Source organism: Lithobates pipiens, unplaced genomic scaffold (assembly GCF_037356315.1).
Source record: "Lithobates pipiens isolate NorthernLeopardFrog02 unplaced genomic scaffold, aLitPip1_a1.2 Scaffold_22, whole genome shotgun sequence".
Taxonomy (NCBI): Eukaryota; Metazoa; Chordata; class Amphibia; order Anura; family Ranidae; genus Lithobates; species Lithobates pipiens.
Window position 1 is genome coordinate 232,325,011 of NW_027507784.1, and position 18,583 is coordinate 232,343,593.

General features: G+C 43.2%; 1 protein-coding gene across 5 annotated transcripts in view; it reads left to right on the forward strand.

The window, feature by feature from the left end:
• The window catches only part of SNX29 (sorting nexin 29), a 1,823,105-nt gene that overhangs the window by 1,690,737 nt on the left and 113,785 nt on the right, over window positions 1–18,583 (forward strand). The window contains exon 19 of one of the 5 annotated variants that reach the window (XM_077448906.1): window positions 4,993–5,419. The exons of the other annotated variants lie outside the window; for them this stretch is intronic. Within the exon in view, the coding sequence (XP_077305032.1) occupies window positions 4,993–5,139 (147 nt within the window). The 3' untranslated portion in view covers window positions 5,140–5,419. Of the gene's footprint in view, window positions 1–4,992; window positions 5,420–18,583 lie in introns of those variants that run through there. 5 annotated transcript variants of the gene reach the window in all.

The following is an 18,583-nucleotide window of genomic DNA, read 5'->3' on the forward strand; positions in this document are numbered from 1 at the left end:
AATAAAAACTCTTAGCCCACGTACACACGGTCGGAGATTTTGCCAACCAAATCCATCGGATTTTGCCCGTCGGATTTAGTCCGATGGATTGTGTCCGAAACTGTTGCATACACACGGTCGGGCCAAGTTGTCTGATTTTGCGGTTGCCAAGAACACGGTGACGTAAGCCGTGTACGGCGGGACTAGAAAAAGGAAGTTCAGAACCACGTCCGGCACCCTTTGGGCTCCTTCTGCTGATCTCGTGTTTTAGTAGAAGTTTGGTGAAAGACGATTTGCGCTTTTCAGATTAGTGATTCAGATCGCTACTGCTCTTCAGTTTGTGCTTGTCTTTGCGTATCTGATAATCAGTGCATGCAGTCATTAAGTATTTGCTTCTCATTGTGGACTCTATCTTGGTATAGTACGCTTTGAAAGGCATTTTTTATTGTCTGCTTGCTTCTGCTATTCAGGTCGTCCTTTCAGGCCTTGCTGTTTGCGTTGCTTTCTGGTGTCCGTTCTGACCAGCCGACCGTTTTCAAAACATGTTTCGTCTACGTACTCATCGTACAGTTTGTGCTGTGCAGGGGTTCTTGCTTTGACTTTGACACAAGCCAAAGGGCTTGTGTCAAAGTCAAAGTAAGAACCCCTGCACAGCACAAACTGTACGATGAGTACGTAGATGAAACATGTTTGGACGACCAAGAATTGGTTGCGCCAGCGTCACCAGTTCTCCCACATGCCTTTGCTCCGTGAGATCCGCGGGAATAATCCTGATCATTTCTGGATTATTCTCCGGATGACGGACCCCGTTTTTCACTGTCTGCTGGCTTTGCTGTCACCTTATATCACCAGGCAGGATACCTGCATGCAGCAAGCCATCACTCCGGAGCAGAGGCTCATCACCACGTTGCGCTACTTGGCGACAGGGAGAAGCCTTCAGGACCTCAAGTTCTCTACAGGCATCTCCCCCCAGGCTCTGGGGATCATTATTCCAGAGACCTGTTCTGCCATCATTCAGCTCCTGCTGAAGGACTATATTATGCTAATTTTTAACCTTAAACATCACATTCTATGCATTTCATGATTGCTAATGTCTTGCATTTCTTTCCTCATTCCCTAATTACCATCATTGCAATATGCTCTAATTCATATGCTCTGCCCCTTTGTCCTTATGCGGATTTGCCTCACTAACTTCCCCACCATGCTCTTCTTGGCCCCTAAAACTATAGTCTAGTCACTTGACAATGCCTTTTGTCAGCTCCATAGTATTGCTTTACCCTAAACACGCCCTAAAATCTCTACGAATGTGATGTGTGTGCTTCAATTCATGCAAAGTGACCTTTTTATTGTTTTTTGGAGTTGTGCCAAGCTCATTAGTAACCCCCCTCTCCCCAACTGCTACCTCAGCTGATAGCAATCTTCTATCTGATGACTTGACCCAACCCAATACACACTCTAAATACCTTTTTCATGAAAACATTTATGGAACAATTCACCAAAGCATGTAGTGTAAGGACCTCAATACTTTCAAATGCTATTTTGATTTTTTTAACACATTAATTTTCTTGCTATGTAATAGCAGAATGTCAACATGTGCTTCCATTTTGTTATTATGACACTTCTTACCTGTCCGGTGGGCTGCCAATAGTGTAACTAAGGAGGGGCTTCACAAAGTATCACACATTATTTAGGCATTCAGCTCTCAATCAAGTGGAGAGGGTTACCTCACCTAAACATCCCCCCTCATTTTTTATCAAGGGCCAATCAGATGGGGGGGGGGGGGGATAGGGGGGGTTACGACTCTCATAAGGGGACCTTATACTTTAGACTTTAAATACTCATTTAAAAAAATGTTATACTAATTTTGTCCAAAAATGTGGGTGTCTAATCTGCATACAATGTTGATTTGTAAAATTACTAGTTTTTTTTCTTGTCTCACTACACAGTGTACTTCAACGCCACAGGAATGGCAGACTGTGGCCTCCCACTTTGCCATTTTTCGTCAAGTTGTGCCTTTTTCAGCAACAGTGCAAACCCAAGTTCAGAGCGAGATGAGGGGACAGTCTCTTCTTCAGCTAATCATATTATGTTGTGGGTCTGCTACACACACACCTTCTTTTTGTTACCTAATGTATGTAGTGCATTACTGATCTAAATCATGCTCATTTTCAGCACCCTGGCAGGAAAATGGCATGATTGTCCAAATTTACACATCACTGTGGGTGCTTTTTACTAAAGGTACATCCACTGTGCACTACAAGTGCACTGCAAAAGTACACCTGAAACTGCACTTGGAGTGCAAAGTGGAGTTGCCTTTAGTAAATTGCCCTCCTTCTCAGCACAAACTCAAATTTCACTACAAATACATTTTAATCCCAATGAAAAAGGAAGCCACACATTGTTGAGAATTCAACTTTTTAATACAAGCAAATTCATATGTGCGTTTAGTAAAGGTTTTTACAACAAACCAAGATATTTTGGGTATCCAAAACCCAGTTTAATCATATTTATTTTTTACTTGTTTTTTTGTGTAAACAGGCATGTATCAAAGCGTAAAATACAGAACACAGGAACTTACAAAGTTCAACTTGGAAAAGTGAAGTCAATATCAGACATGAGTATGTACAAACTGGGCTGATATTGCCTTCATCACATGGGGTGTGACCCCTGAAAAATCCAAATTTGGAAGATGCACACAGTGTGTCAACATGTGCTAACTCCCATCATGGGGGATCAATGTACATGCTTTGGGGCTGCAATCCCTTCATCTCAGACACTTTCCACAAAACATGTACATTGATCCCCCATGATGGGAGATAGCGCATGTTTACACACTCTGTGCATCTTCCAAATTTTTAATTATGCAAAATACAAACTTTTTGTTTAAAAAGCAAAAATAAAACCCTATCTAGTTTTTTCGTTTTCACACTCTCCCCAAAACATCAATGATGTTCTTCATTTTATTTTTAACATCATTGATGTTTTGTTGTACAATTTCCAAATCCCTATTGCACCCCATTATCTCCCCGATCAAGATCTGGGCACTTTCACTGGTAAAACGGGAATCTTCCTCCACATCACCTAGAAAAAAAAAAAAACAAACACACCATGTAATCCAAATATGGTGATATACATTGATGAGCTTACCGGAAGCTGTGTTCTCTGACACTCACCTGTTGTGGTGACAATTTGGCCAACCTCCACGATCTCTCCTTCTTCCTCCTCCTGCTCCTCTGTTTCTTCTTTTTTTTTTCTCGGTTGCCCTTCTTTGCGAGGGGTGTGGTCCCTGGTGTCCTCATGGTCCCTGGTGTCCTCATACTTGCCGAGTCTTCTGTCCCCTATGAGAATGTAAACAAAGATTAATTAGCACACAGAGGGCAGAAATAGGAATATGAAACATTGCTTGGAAGTGTTGTACAATTGTTTTTTTGGGCCGAGTTACAAGGTGAGAACATTATTGGGGCCACTTTGTTAAGCTGGAATACTTCCCTGCAGAACGATGTTTCATACGAACGAACGAAACCATGACCTTGAAAGTGGCCATTTTAAAATGCACAACATGAAATCAAAGCACATGGAGCATGTATGCAAGCAAGAATAATCATATGAACACACGACAACTACTTACTTTTTTTAAGAACACGCTTGATCCTTAGGTACTGCTCGTGCTCCCTCAGTTTCAGGTCTGACCAGCGTTTTCTCAGTTGATCCTTGGATCGGCGTACCCCAAAATTCTTCAGAAGACTCTTCACAACTTTATTCATGATCTTGGCCTTTCTGATATTTGGGTTTGGGTAAGGTCCATACTTCCCATCATAGTCGGTCCTGTTCAATATGTCGACCATCTCCAACATCTCTCCAAAAGACATATTTGAGGCCTTAAATCTTGTCTTCCTGGATCGGGACGTTTCAGGCTCCGTGGCTTTCCTCACCCTCCTCCTCGTTAGTGGAACTATTATTGCACACCTGCGTTCTCTCTGCCATGTGCTCTCCCCACTGCGCGGGAAGCGAAGGGGCGGGGAATAGTCTGGAAAGAACGTCAGGGGCGGGCGGAGTTTCATGCATGCGCACTGTATATAAAACGCCACACATGTGTATCGTCCGTACGATCTGGGAGGAGAGTGTGAGTCACGGACGCTGCGAACATCAAAACGAAGGTATCATTTTTAACTTTGTGCTTCACTAGACTAGACTGCTTGTATCTAGGCCACTGTTGGGACAAGATTAGGAGGGATTTTAATTGCATTATTAGTATTTGAGGGTTTGTCTTGTGTTGTGTCTTGCAGACAAAATGGACCCATTCAACAATCCCAACTTTATGGGGCTATTCCTCGAGCTCTACATGGAAATGCCCTGCCTGTGGCAGTTCCACAACAAATGTTATTATGACAGATCAAAGAGGAATGCAGCACTGGAGAAACTGCTTGCTTTGGTGCAGATCAGGGTCCCCACAGCAGACATGACATATCTGAATCGCAAAATTGTGGCCATGAAGCTTACATATTTCAGGGAGAGAAAGAAGCACCTGGAGTCCTTGAGAGCAGGAGATCCAGATGCTGTTTATTACCCCAGGATGATGCACTTTGACAGGCTGCATTTTCTGGTAGACCAAGGGGTACCCAGGCCACCACTCAGGCCACCACTCTCCAGGCTTCCTCCAAGGCATCCTTCACCCCCAGCTGAGGCTTCTGATGTCCAACCTGGGCCTTCCAGGCAGCACCATGTGGTGGGGCCCAGCTTGAGACAGGCATTGCATTGTTGAACATATTTCTTGTGTTACATTTAATGATGTTAACTAGATGTTCTTATTGATCAGTAAGTTGAGATTTCTCAAAGTGGTTTACATCTCAATAGACAGTAGTGACCAAAAATGATTGGGACGGGAAAGAAAAATGCTGGTGTCAGAATGATAGTCTGTTCTATTTGGTAACAGTCAAATAGCAAAAGCCAGGAGCACAAAATGTTGTGATTGATGATCAAAAAACTAAAACTATGTCCCCTTTTCATACACAGGAAGACCTCAGTCGGGGGGAGGCTGTGGCAAGTGGCAGCCAGGAGGTCCAACAACACCCTCCTTCTCCTCCTGCCCCAGGTACAGGAGCCCAGCCACAGCCTGGAAGGATGCCTGGTGGGAAGTCACAAAGGAAGACCAGAGAGTGATGGCCTGGGATGAGTCTGGTGTGCCAGAAGATGCAGCCTCTTCAAGATCACCATCCTGGGGACAGAAACGTCATCTGAATTTCCTGCTCTCTAGGACTTCGGGACCAGACTTCTCTCCCTGAGATATGTACTCCTCAGGCCACCAATTTTTGTATATGTAATTTAGTCATGTCTGCCCTGGGGGCCAAAGGCTGCACCAAAGTTAGGAAATTTCTCCAGTGCTGCGTTCCTATTTTTATTTTTGAGCAAAAAAAATACATTTTATTTTTGTTTGATGAAATACTTGTGTAATGTGTTTTCCTTCAAAAAGTAGAGTTTATTTGTGAGCAAGCAGGTACATTTCCAAAATACAAAGTGAACTAAATAACAAGGGGTACCAACACTAAACAACCTCCTGTAGATTAAAAAAGAAAAAGAAAATCTAAAAAATACAATAATGTTGTTGTTGTAAGTTTACACCCAAAAAAAAAAAGTAAAAAAAAAAAGGAGAAATGAGCAGTGTCTTTAAAGGAGATTTTTAGGGAATCCCCCCCCCCCAAAAAAAAACATCCAAAAAATAAAATAAAAATAAAAACATTGTGTAGATGTAACTTAAACTAAAATTGTATTGCTGGAATGGTTAAAAAGGAGTAATGAAATCCGTTCGGGAGAAGTGTGTGTGACTATGAGCATCAAAAGAAGTTGGTTCTTGCAGCATTGTAAAGAACAAGAGAATGCGCTTGATGAATGATTTTTTAACATTGCAGCGTGACGAATGTGCTATATCGCTTACGAGAAGTAGTTTTACCTGAACGAGCGCTTCCGTGTCGGAATTTGAATGTGAGCATGCGTGGCACTTGGTCCGATGAAAATGCTCTACACATGATCGGATTAGGTCCGTCCAGCCCAGTTGGTCGGGAAATCTTTCCAACATGTTGGAAAATTGGGTCGGACGGAGATTCGGACAGGAATCAGTCCGATGCATACCACACACAGTCGGATTATCTGACGACACGGTCCGATAAGACTCATTACGACATATTCTCCGACCGTGTGTACAAGGGCTTAGAGGTAAAGAGAGAACATGCATGTTACAAATTGTAATCTAACATTGTGAACAATATATAAGAAAAAGAGTGTACATAGTATTTTTATTATGTAAAGGTTAAGGGGAATAAAATAAAAGAAAGAATACACGATTGAGATATACTACAATGCTCGTCAGGAGGGACAGTGTGGATATAGGCACACAGAGGTCAGTCATATGGAGAAAGTTGTGGGGGCATGCATACTATTATGTAAAAAGGATTTATTACTTTTCTTTTTTTGTAAGACAAAGAAGAGGTAGCAGATAGATACATGGTTGAATCCTACCCCAAATCTCTCTGAAGGTGGCGCTGGAGGTCAGAGAACTTGTATATAAACAAATTGATATTGCATAGATAAGGTGCTAAAAATGAAGATAGTAAAAAATGCATATAAGTATACAAATAAGATGAGATTATGAATATGCATGCAGATTCATATGGTATAGAAGGTTTTTTAAAACAAATGTATTCTATGTGCTGGTGAAGATAAGAAAGGCGCTCACCAGAATCCAGAAATCACTTTAAATAGGGCCAGAAAGATCAAAGGGCTGGCTTCAGAATACAGCCAGAAGGCCCGTATATATGAATGGTATCTGTAGGTTAGAGAAAGGAGCACTAGTGTAAATGTGCCAGCAAAAAAGGATTCCGAAATTAGGACATAGACAATGCAGGACAAGAGATATAATACCTTATATTTGCAAAACTGAATCTAGTGCGCCGCACAGCACGCCAGACCAAAGGGGGTAGGTGTAGAGAGGTCTCTGAGGGACGCTGACACAGCGTCTCTCTAAAAGGAGTGCATGCCCCGCCCACCGTAGGATGATAGGCAATTAGCCAATCAAAGATGTCCGGAGGGCCGGCCGATTACACTCCGATGTGCGTCTAATCACCGCCGCCCACTCCCAGCTGGCGCCTGCGCAGGCCAAAGGCGGACATCGGGAATGACGTGCAGCGGAGGACACCGCCGGAGGGGGAGCTTGTATGCCGGTCTCATAGATGTAAGATGGAAGTTGACCAGGCATAAAACTCCTTCTGCGCCGACATTAGGGTGACCACATTTCCAAACTGCCATTCAGGGACAACCCCCCCCCCCCCCCCCGCACCCGCCAAAAAAAGATGGTTTTTGATACCTTTTTTGCCAATTTTTTGGGGAAAAAAATGCAAACAGTGGTAACCAGTTTAGACAGGTATGCAATGTACACCTGCTTTAACTAAGTCACTTAGGCTGCTTTCACACTGCAGCGGGAGCGGCGTCGGCGGTAAAGTGCCGCTATTTTTAGCGGCGCTTTACCGTCGTTTTAGCGGCGGTCTGCGGGCGCTAGCGGGGTGGTTTTAACCCCCGCTAGCGGCCGAAAAAGGGTTAAACCCGCCCGCAAAGCGCCGCTGCAGCGGCGCTTTGCCGGCGGTATTGCCGCGGTGTCCCATTGATTTCAATGGGTAGGAGCGGTTTAGGAGCGGTGAATACACCGCTCCTTCACCGCTCCAAAGATGCGGCTAGCAGGACTTTTTTCACCGTCCTGCCAGCGCATCGCTCCAGTGTGAAAGCCCTCCGGCTTTCACACTGGAGTTAAAGGGGCCCGTTTTTTTCAGGCGCTACACAGGCGCTATTTTTAGCGCTGTAACGCCTGAATACCGCCCCAGTGTGAAAGCAGCCTTAGTGACAACGGTGTACTTTGTACATCACTTACTCTGGCAAGTTCACTGCATCAAAGTTATGTTTAAGATTGCTATAAACATATCTGCCTGTGCATTGTTCAGTATTTGCCCTGCACACTATCACAGGTCATACTTTTAAATATGTTAGATATATCTTAAGAAATAGAAAAAACAAAAAAAACAAACAGAACAAGTTGCAATAAATTAACAGATTATTTTTATTGTTTTCTCAACCAGCAAGAACTTTTAGAAATTAGGTATAAACTAGTAACCACCATATATAATAAACCACCAAAAATCCACTTTTTTCTTAAATAACAGAGATATATTACTATAAATATATTTTTGAAAATATAAAACTTACAAAACAGTCAATTGCAAATATAATGTTGCTGAAATATTAATGCTGTGTCTAATTCAGCTCACATGGCAATATGACCATAATCAAATCCTTCAGACAACACGACACCACCTGAGTATCTTTTGTTTTCAACACTGATGTCTAAAAGTGCATTTCTTGTCACTCCTTGCACATTGCAAGAGTTTTTTATTTTGTTTCACGAAACTATAAAAAGATTGACAGACCATGTCAAAATTGATTTTCACCTGAAGTTCAGATTTTATTAGATCAATGCTGGTATATTTCTTGTGTCAGACCAGCACATTCCCATCATGCTGAAGACCCTTTCAACTGCTGCATTTGAGCATGGGATGCTAACAACAAATGACACCACTTTCAAGAGGTTTGGCAGTTTGTCAGGTCCAGCCTTCGTGAATATTGTTGACCATTTAACATCGGTGTTGAGATCATCATCTGCTTCAGTACTGGTAGAAACCGTTTGCAAGTGTGGACAAACGCAAGCAAATTCTTCGTAAAGGTCATCTATTAAAACAGAGTCTAAATTCAGAGCTTCAACTGATGCCACCAGGTTATCAAATGTAAGCTTCTCCTTCAAATTTAGACATTGAATTTTTGACAAATAGTTTTTGTCTGAAAAATCAAACCACTGTTCTAAATACTGAACAGCTTTTTGATAAAATTTTTGGAATTCTGATTCAATTTTTTTGGCTTGCAGGTGAGGTAATTTTTTCAAAGCTTTCTCAACTAGATATCCAAAAAAATGGTCTGTCTGTCTTTGTATTAGTTTGCCTTTGACTGATGTCATGATCTCATATACATCAACTGCAATTAAGTCATTTCGCTCCAGTTTTAATATGGCTGTCTGAAAAATAGGCAAGCAGTTGTGTAAAAACTGGAGATATAACTCAGGAACTGATGGCAGGTCCTGTTCTGTGGTCTCACTATCTTCATCCACAATAAATTTCCATATTACTTGAGGTGTTTCGTCCTCACCAATACTCTGGAAGTAAGCTTTTACAGCTGGCCAATTTTTTAAAACTCTCTCGATTGCTGGATAAAGAGACAGCCATCTTGTTGGTACATGGCGAAGAAGTTCTGACCACTCAAGATCAACAAAGTCAAACATTTCTTTTAGTGTGGCAACTCTCTTGGCTGATATTGAAAAATAATTATATAATTTCAAAATTAGACTTTCCACGTCACAATTTAAGACATCTGAAGCCTTTTTAGCTGTATTGTGCAGTATGTGAGCTGGGCAGCCAGCTGGCAATATCCGATGATTCACAGCATGAAGCTTCTGATACACACCATTATGCTTACCAAAGTTCACACTTGCATTGTCAGCGGAATAAGCAGACATCATATCCACAGATAGGCCATTTGTTGTAATCACATTTAAAATTTGCTCTGAAATTGCAGCAGCACTTTCCTCACCTTCATAAAAAATCCAATAAGCTTGTTACCACTCCTTTGGAGGGCTTAAAGTAATGCAGAACTAAGGGGAAAAGTTTGGTGTGTCCATGGTTAGATGCATCCGATCCAACACTAAAATACGCATAGCTGTTTTTCAAATCTTTGACTACCATTTCCACACTGTAAGGAGCCAGCACGTTTGTTACAATGGCTTCAGCTTTGGTACGACTACATGACATCCTAGTGGCTTTAGCCGAATCCTGAAATATAACAGGAAGTAGTTTCATGGTGCAGTCCAAAGATCTATATGAATGACTGTGGCACACGGAATGGTAAACCATTGATATTTCAGCTGCAATAATTTCATCTTGCATTGCTATATCCTTAGAGGGAATCATGAATTTGGAAAGCATCCCACTTTGTTTTGTAGCCCGATCAGCATTTTTGTGACTTTCACTAGATATGTGGATTTTGATATCACCTTCACCACCATGACCAATTCCAAACTCGCGCCTACACAGAGTACAATATGCTCTATGATAGTTACCAGTCACTGCTGTAATGCATGTATAAGTTGTTTTCCATGAGTCTCGAAAACGGCACAATCGCTTTATTTTCTTTGATTTAGAGGTCGATGGCCCCTGTTCATCCCCACTGCTAGCCATCTTAGTACCAGTTGCACGATGTGTAAATGATCCTATAGGGATGATCCAAACACATTAACTGTAGAATGAAATGGGAAAGCCAACTTGTAATACAAAGTATTTACCAACACGCCACAGAACTCCACAGCAATAAAATTCAGAGAGTCTACAAGCTAGTGTTTCATTGAAAAATGATCACACCTGATGTACTAATGGCCTCTCTCATTTCTTGACACTAATGGCCCATATAGAAAATCGGGCCAACATTTTTGTCCAAGGAAAAATCATACAATTTTCTAAAAGTGTGTACACAACGTTTGACAGCCAATTCCGAACACAAATTTCCAAAGGGAAAAACGCCGACATTTTTCTTGTATGGGAACAGAATGGACAATTTCGTATGATTTTCGTACGAGAAATAGCAGATACCAAAGACTGCGCATGCTCAGAAACAAATACCAAAAAAGCCTTTGTCGCACGTGAATTTTTGTGCATAATTTCTATCCTCGGTTCCGACTTGATGTGAAACATTGAGGAAAACCGGCCGATTGTTTGTCCTATTTTCTCATAGTGTATACAGGGCTTAACAAACCAGGACTGTACAAATACCCCCCAAATTACCACTTTTTGCAAAGTAGACATTCCAAGGTATTTAGTAAGAGGCATGGTGAGTTTTCTCAAGTTGTCATATTTTACCACAATTCTTTGCAAAATCAAGATTTTTAGTTTTCACTAAATTGTCATATTCACAGGTTATTTCTCTAACACAGCATATGCATACTTGTAACTACACCCCAAAATACATTTTGCTTGTAATAAGTGAGTTTTCAGGGATCTCCTAAAGGTGGACAGCGTAGGGGCCGATCGGATATACCGGGGCAGGGCATTCCAGAGGATGGGAGAGGCTCTGGAGAAGTCCTGAAGGCGAGCATGAGAGGAGGTAACAAGGGAGCTAGAGAGCAGGAGGTCCTGGGAGGAGCGGAGGGGATGATTTTTGCGATATCTGCAGATGAAGTTGGTGATGCAGATGGGGGCAATGTTGTGGATGGCCTTGTATGCTGCGGTTAGCATTTAGAATTTTATACGGTGGGGCAGGGGAAGCCAGTGAAGAGACTGGCAGAGAGGGGCCGCAGTCACGGATCAGTTAGTGAGTGTATTAGTCTAGCAGCAGCATTCATAATAGACTGAAGGAGGGATAGCCTGCGTAAGGGTCGGCCATTAAGGAGAGAGTTAGAGTAGTCAAGGTGGGAAATAATCAAGGACTGAAGAAGTTGCTTTGGGGTGTCATTAGTCAGGAAGGTCAAATTCTGGAGATGTTGCGGAGGTGAAGGCGGCAGGATTTAGCCAGTGATTGGATGTGGGGCAGTGTTGCCAACCTACCAGGTTGAAATTTACTGACACAACACCCAAAATTTACTGGCACAGCCAAGTTTTACTGGCATTTCCGAAAGTTGCAAAATTACATTTTTAAGTGCAAATTAAAGTATTTAGGCTACAAATATATAAAATATGCAATTAGCAATATGATTTAAGGTAGATAATAAGGCAAACAACATATTTCTTATTTTATTTTTGATATAGTAAGTAAATAGCTCAAGGGCAGGAAATTAGAAATTAGAATGGGCAGCACAATGGACTCTCATAGTGACACTGACAGCAGTGTGCAGCAACACAGATGAGGATGTGACCTCGCTGACACAATACGTCCCCTCCTGAGTCACAGTGACAGTCTCTCACCAAGCCAAGTGGTCCCTTCAGTCCACTCCAGTCAAAACAGCACCAGCACTTGCCACAAGTTGTGGATTGTCCACTTGCCACGTCACTTGCCACCTGCCATGTCACTTGCCACAAGTTGTGGATTGTCCACTTGCAATTGCAATTGTTTAAAATATTTTTCTAATGGTTTTTCATCATTTGTAATCATTTTTGAGATTTTTAATGTAAAAAAAAAGGTCACCTTTAAAAACGCATATAAACGCAAACGTGGCTAAACGCGGGTGCCGCGTTTAGCCGCGTTTTGCGTCTAAAACGTGGAAATTTTTGCTTCTGAACGCATTTTTTTGCTTCTGGAAAAACGAGATTGAACTGCATAAAAACGGAAAAAAACGAGACTGTGTGCATGGACACATAGGATAACATTGAATGAGTTCAGGGGCAGTTGAAAAAACTGTCCAACTGCATCTAGTTTAACTGCGTCTCGTGTGCATGAGGCCTAAGCCCCCAAGGATCATTTATGGTGAATAGCCCTCTAGGCTGACAATAGTAAGGTAAACACAGCCGTGTTTACACTAGTATTTGTAACTCAATTCAGTAATATAAAAAAAAACAACAACAAAAACTTTTGCACCTTATTTCACACTAATACACTAATAATAATCTTTCTCAAAGATTAGCTTCAGTATTCAGCAACAAGACTTCCACAGTTCTGTACTTTAACTGACAACAATGAGAATATTACTGCTTGTAAAATTCCACAGTAAACACAAACAAACTACTTTCTTGTAGCTATTTTCACTGTCTTATACACAAATGTTATGCATTTAGTGGATAGACCATTTAAATTAAAACAAAAATTTGTTGAACCTTTTCAACAAAACCAAGACCACACTCAATTGGCGTCTTTTCAATAAAATAAATGTACTCACCATGCAGGACTCTCAAGCAATTGTTAGAGAGAGCAATGAAGCTTGGTGAGCAACAAAGAATGCAATAAAAAAAAAAATAATAATAATAAAACTTTTCCCACAAAGTTACTTCCTCCCCCTTACATCGACCGGTATATAAAGGTACATCCAAAGAATTTTGGGATATTAATGAAACACAAAAAAAATTAATAATAAAAAAAAATTTAAAAAAATAATAACTTGTGGTGTATATTCTCTCCTTAGAGTTAATCTAATACCCACTTAAAGCGGAGGTCCACCCGAAAATGGACCTTCCGCTCATCGAAATCCTCCCCCCCTCCGACGCCACAATTGGCACCTTTCAGGGGGGAGGGGGGTGCAGTTACCTGGATAATCCAGGTAACTGCACCCACTTCCGGGATAGCTCTCTGCAGAAAGGGGCGTAGATTACGCCCCTTTCCGCAAGTGCCCGCCCCCTTCCACAAGTGCCCCGCTGCCTGCTGGGAAACACACAGATCCCAGAGGCAGCGGGGACCGTCCTTATTGCGCAGCGCAACTCGCGCATGCGCAGTAGGGAACCGGGAAATGAAGCCGAAAGGCTCCATTTCCTGATTCCCATACCCAAGATGGCGGCGGCAGCACCCGAGTGACGATCTACAGATCGGCTTCGAGTGCCGACATCGCGGGCGCGCTGGACAGGTAAGTGTCACTATTTTAAAAGTCAGCAGCTGCAGTATTTGTAGCTGCTGGCTTTTAAAAAAAAAAAAAAACGCGGAGTCCCGGTGGACTCCCGCTTTAATAATAATAAAAAAAAAAAATAACATATAAAAAAAAAAACATTTACCTATATTTTTCCCTACATAGATTGGATAAGCTGACTCAGGCCGCGTACACACTAGAGGATTGTCAGTCCAACTTAGTCCGCTGAAACGTGTTTCAGCGGACAGTCCGCTCGTGTGTGGGCTTCAGCGGACTTTTTCAGCGGACAGTCTGGCGGACTAAGTCTTTCGGAATTTCCGTAATACAGTCCGTCCAAACTTGGTTTCAGCGGACAGTCCGCTCGTGTGTAGGCAAGTTGGACGGACTAAGTATGGCGCATGCTCAGAAAGGATTTACACGGCCGAAGGTTGCATTGCAGTGTATTGGACGTCGTATTTCTAGTCCCGTTGTACGTGCTGTACACGTCATCGCGCAAGCTTTCAGCGGACTGTCTGTTCATCATGTGTGGTCAAGTCCGTTCATTCAAAAGTAGGACGGACTGTCTGTCGGATTGTCTGACAGACTTAGTTGGCCAGACAATCCGCCCGTGTGTACGCGGCCTTAGCTTAAATTCCCCCTAATAACCTTTTTATCTAGATAGATTGAATAAGCGGACTCAGCTTAAATTCCCTTAATAAGCTTAATCTCTAATACACAAATTGTGGTATTATATTAAATACTTTCAGTCCTGTACTAAACTTTGTGGTCGCCACTGTTAACCTTTAAAATCTATATTTCTGATTTATTAATCAGAAGATATGATATGGGTTTAAAAGAGAATTCTATTGACAAGGAAAAGAAAGGTTTAACATAACACCATTTATTAGAGCAAGTTACAGGTCTATCTAATACACAGAAAATATCTATAGTCTAAGTGAGGGAGTAAAATATTAGGTTAAAATACAACAAGAGTACAGATTACATTCATTACAATACAAAACAAGACATATGACAAGCAGGTATACCTTTAAGTGCTGGGAGATGATCTGATAATTTACCTAATATTGGTCCATAGCCCTGGTCAGTTTCATCTGCCAGCTATGTTGGTTTGGGTCCCACTAATAAAGGGCCATCTCTCATTGACTTGCACAGGACCACCCTGATTGGTTAGCCCTCTCCTCCCCTGGGCGTATCTCTTGCAAGATTGATCCATTTTCTCATAACTTAATTTCCCCTCAATAGCACCTCCTCTTTTGGGTTTAATTGGTTAGTGATAATTAGTCTGAAGCCCACTTAATTAAAGAGGAAGTTTGCTCTTGAATAGGGCACTTAACTATGCATAGTCCTAGCCGGGGTAAATTGTCCATTCCTGAACAGATCAAAGAAATATTTTAAGCATATCAACCACCCTTTGAAATGGATAAATGGTTGATTAGCACGGAAGAATACACAAGCCTTTATCTAGCAAATTAATTCGGCTCCGTACCGACTACACACCCAAATGGTTTCTGTTCCTGGGCCTTTGACTACCGCATTAGGTAAACAGCAGGACATCTCCCTCACACACACACACTTAGCATACCTGTAAGACAAAGGGATTTTTAATTGAATTATATACGCTGACCAGAAGTCTGTTCCTGCATTTGAAACCATATAGCCATGTTAAGCTAAAACTATTATAAACCTTCTTTATTTCTTATCCTAATATATACATCTATAATACAAATATTCCCAGTTGCTAATGGAGATTACTCATAAACTCCTCATAAGGCAACAAAGCTGTCCTCATCCTCCTCATCCTCTCTCACCAGGCTCAGGGTACTGGCAAAGCAGCTGCCAACGTGGCTTCTTCCCTCGTCTTAATGGCATCAGTCACTCCTTCCCTAGCCCCACCATGTCCTCCTGAGGAGTCCCCCAAACTGTTTGAGCACAGTGTTGGGTACATGCTCCATGGGGATGCCAAGCTTTTTGAAGGCTCTGATGATGATACCCAGCTAGAGGAAGTCAGTAACATGAGCCCAGAGAGAGGGGACGGCGAAGAAGGATAGCAATCTGGCAGTCATATTCCCCCAGCCGCAGCATACTGCCAGGTTTGCTCCAGTGATGAGGAGGGAGGGGATGATGAGGTCACCGACTCCATGTTGGTGCCTGATAGGAGGGAGGAGGAGGAGGCATATCTCCAACTAGGCAGAATGCCCTCCAGGGGCCAGCTTAAGGGCAGCACACAGACTGCATCACACCACAGAGCTCCACATGTGCAGGGCGCTGCCTCTGCGCATTATTCCAAAAGTTCTTTGGTGTGGGCTTTTTTGAGATGATTGCATTAGATCGCACCACTGCCATTTGCAACATATGTCTCAAGCGTATCTCGCGTGGTCAAAACATCAGTCGCTTGGGCATCACATGCTTGATCAGACATATGTCGACCTGCCATGCAGTTCGTTGGCAAGCGTACCTAAAAGACCCACACCAAAGAAGAAAGCAGACCTCTCCTTGCTCCTCATCAGCTGGGATCTCCAACCCCACTATACCTTCAGTCCTCTCTGAAACCTGCACTGAGAGAAATAAAGGTGTAGAATTAGGTGTGTCACAGCCGGTACACCGGCGTCCGATTGTACCAGGCAAATTTCCCTGCCCCATCCGCTGCACCGTCGGAAGAAATTCACTCCCAGTCATCCACATGCCCAGCGGTTGAATGCTAGCTTGGCTAAATTGCTAGCACTTCAATTGCTGCCTTTTCAGTTGGTAGACTCTTCCCCCTTCCATGAGTTTGTGCAATGTGCGGTTCCTCAGTGGCAGCTTCCCAAATGCCACTTTCTTGATCATACATCACGGGACACAGGAGTTCATTACATAGTGGGTTATATAGGTCACCTCTGGTGATTGGACACTGGTTAACCCCAATTAAGGAGAATTCCTCCCCTATATAACCCCTCCCATATGGGAGGCACCTCAGTTTTTTTTGCCAGTGTCTATGGTGGTTCGTCACGTAAAGCATGTGCTATGAAGAAAGCTCTGTGCAGGTCCCTGCGGGGGCCTAAGGGCTACAACAAACCGGATCCATATCTCGGGCCGATATTTGACTCCCAAGATGGTATGGTACCCGGGCCTCGTCAGCCGAAGAAACGAGGTTTGGAGTGTAAGTCCTCTCCTGTTGGAAGACTGGGCTCTGGGAAAACCAGACTTGGTGTACTGATACACAGAGCGTACGAAAGTTTCTGGCAGAGTCTTTTACATGGTTCAGGTAGGAGGCTCTTCTGAGAAAGAGCCCCAGATAAATCTGAAGGTTGGCTAACACTGCTCGCCGTGATGGGTGAAGGCTGGAATTGGTCTGTTTCAGCAATTCCTGCGGCGAGGACAGGTAAGGGAAGTTAATCCTATATATATAATTATATGATGGATTTCTTCATTGTGAGTAGTTGTATGTCTTACCTGGTTTCCACCACTAGAGGGAGTAAGAGCAGCCTGATGCATACTTACATGCCTTTCAGTACACACGCTCAGTGAAGCCTGGTTCCCCAGAGGTCTCACGTCTCCACTGCAGTCCCTGCCACAACAAGGTAATACAGGGGTCCCTCGTAGCCTGGGGGTCCCACGCAGCTCTGATGAGACTCCTTCCCCCCCCCTGGATTCTGGCGGTCCTCGTGCACGCGCGCCGCACGCGCTCCCGGGCTAATGGAGGAGGGGGGAGTGTGGTTGTGAGCCATGCACGTTGGTGTGCACGTCGCTGTACTGTGCAGGCGCCAGGCGGCAGTTTTAAAAGCCCAGAGCGTCAAGGGACTGTAATTAAGAGACACAGGAGCTGTGGGCAGTAAGCATCCCAGGGGATTGGATCCAGGCAAACCTAAGACACCTACTCAGCATCAGGTTGTGCAGTATTAAGCATATATATGTTATTGTGAGACTTTTAGCACAACAGTGATTGCACTTTGTACTAGTACCTCTGCTTTGTAGCTTAGGACTATGTGTCCTCGTAAGAGGGTCTCAGGGGGAGGTAACAAGGGCACTGGTAAATCACTGCCTAGGTCCAGGGGTTCTAAAAATGCCTGTAAGTTACCATCCCCCCCTGCAAGACTGGAGCCAGCCTCACAGGACGAGTCAGTGTCCCTGTCAGGTTTTGCAGCCTCTCATAATGTCCCAGCCCCGGTATATGTCACTGAGGACTCCCTTAGGGCTACATTGGAGGGTTTTGAAGGGAGAATTGTGAATTTTATTTCTGCTTCCTTGAAAGATAGCAGGAAAAGGGGTAGATCCCCTCCCTCTGCTGAGATTCCTCTCTCAGATGATTCTTCTGACAATGAGGAGAGATCCCTATCTTGGGACAGGAATCTTGAGCAGTTGGAGGAATCAGAGGAAGAGGAGAGAGTCCCCTCCTCCCAGGCGCTCAGAAAACAGGTGCAGTATTATACTGAATTGGTGCATAACACATTCAGAATGCCTGCTGCTGAAGTCGCTACGTCCTCTGTTTCTTCCCTAGGAGTCAGGCAAATCCCACAGACTGCTTTTTCCTTCCCAATTCATCCCTTAATGGATAAATTGATGTATGAGGATTGGGGACATCCCGATAAACTGTTTGCTCCTCCTAAAAGGTTTTCTATGCATTATGCTCTGGAGGAAAGTTTCACCAAGAAATGGGGGGTCCCATCTGTCGATGCGGCTGTTTCTTGTGTGAATAAAAACCTGACCTGTCCTTTGGATAATGCTCAGGTATTTAAAGATCCAACTGATAAGAGGTTGGAAACCTTATTAAAAGCCTCCCTTTCCATGACTGGCGCTGTAGTGCAACCTACAGTCGCAGCCGTGGGGTTGTGTCAGTTCCTCAAGGAACAGGTTAAGCGGATGCTTGGCCTCCTTCCCAGTGAGGAAGCGGAGAATTATGCAGAAATACCTCAAATTCTGTGTTTCATGATTGATGCGATTTTGGATTCTGTCCAACAAGCATCTTGTTTGTCTCTCCTGTTGGTACACATGCGAAGGGCC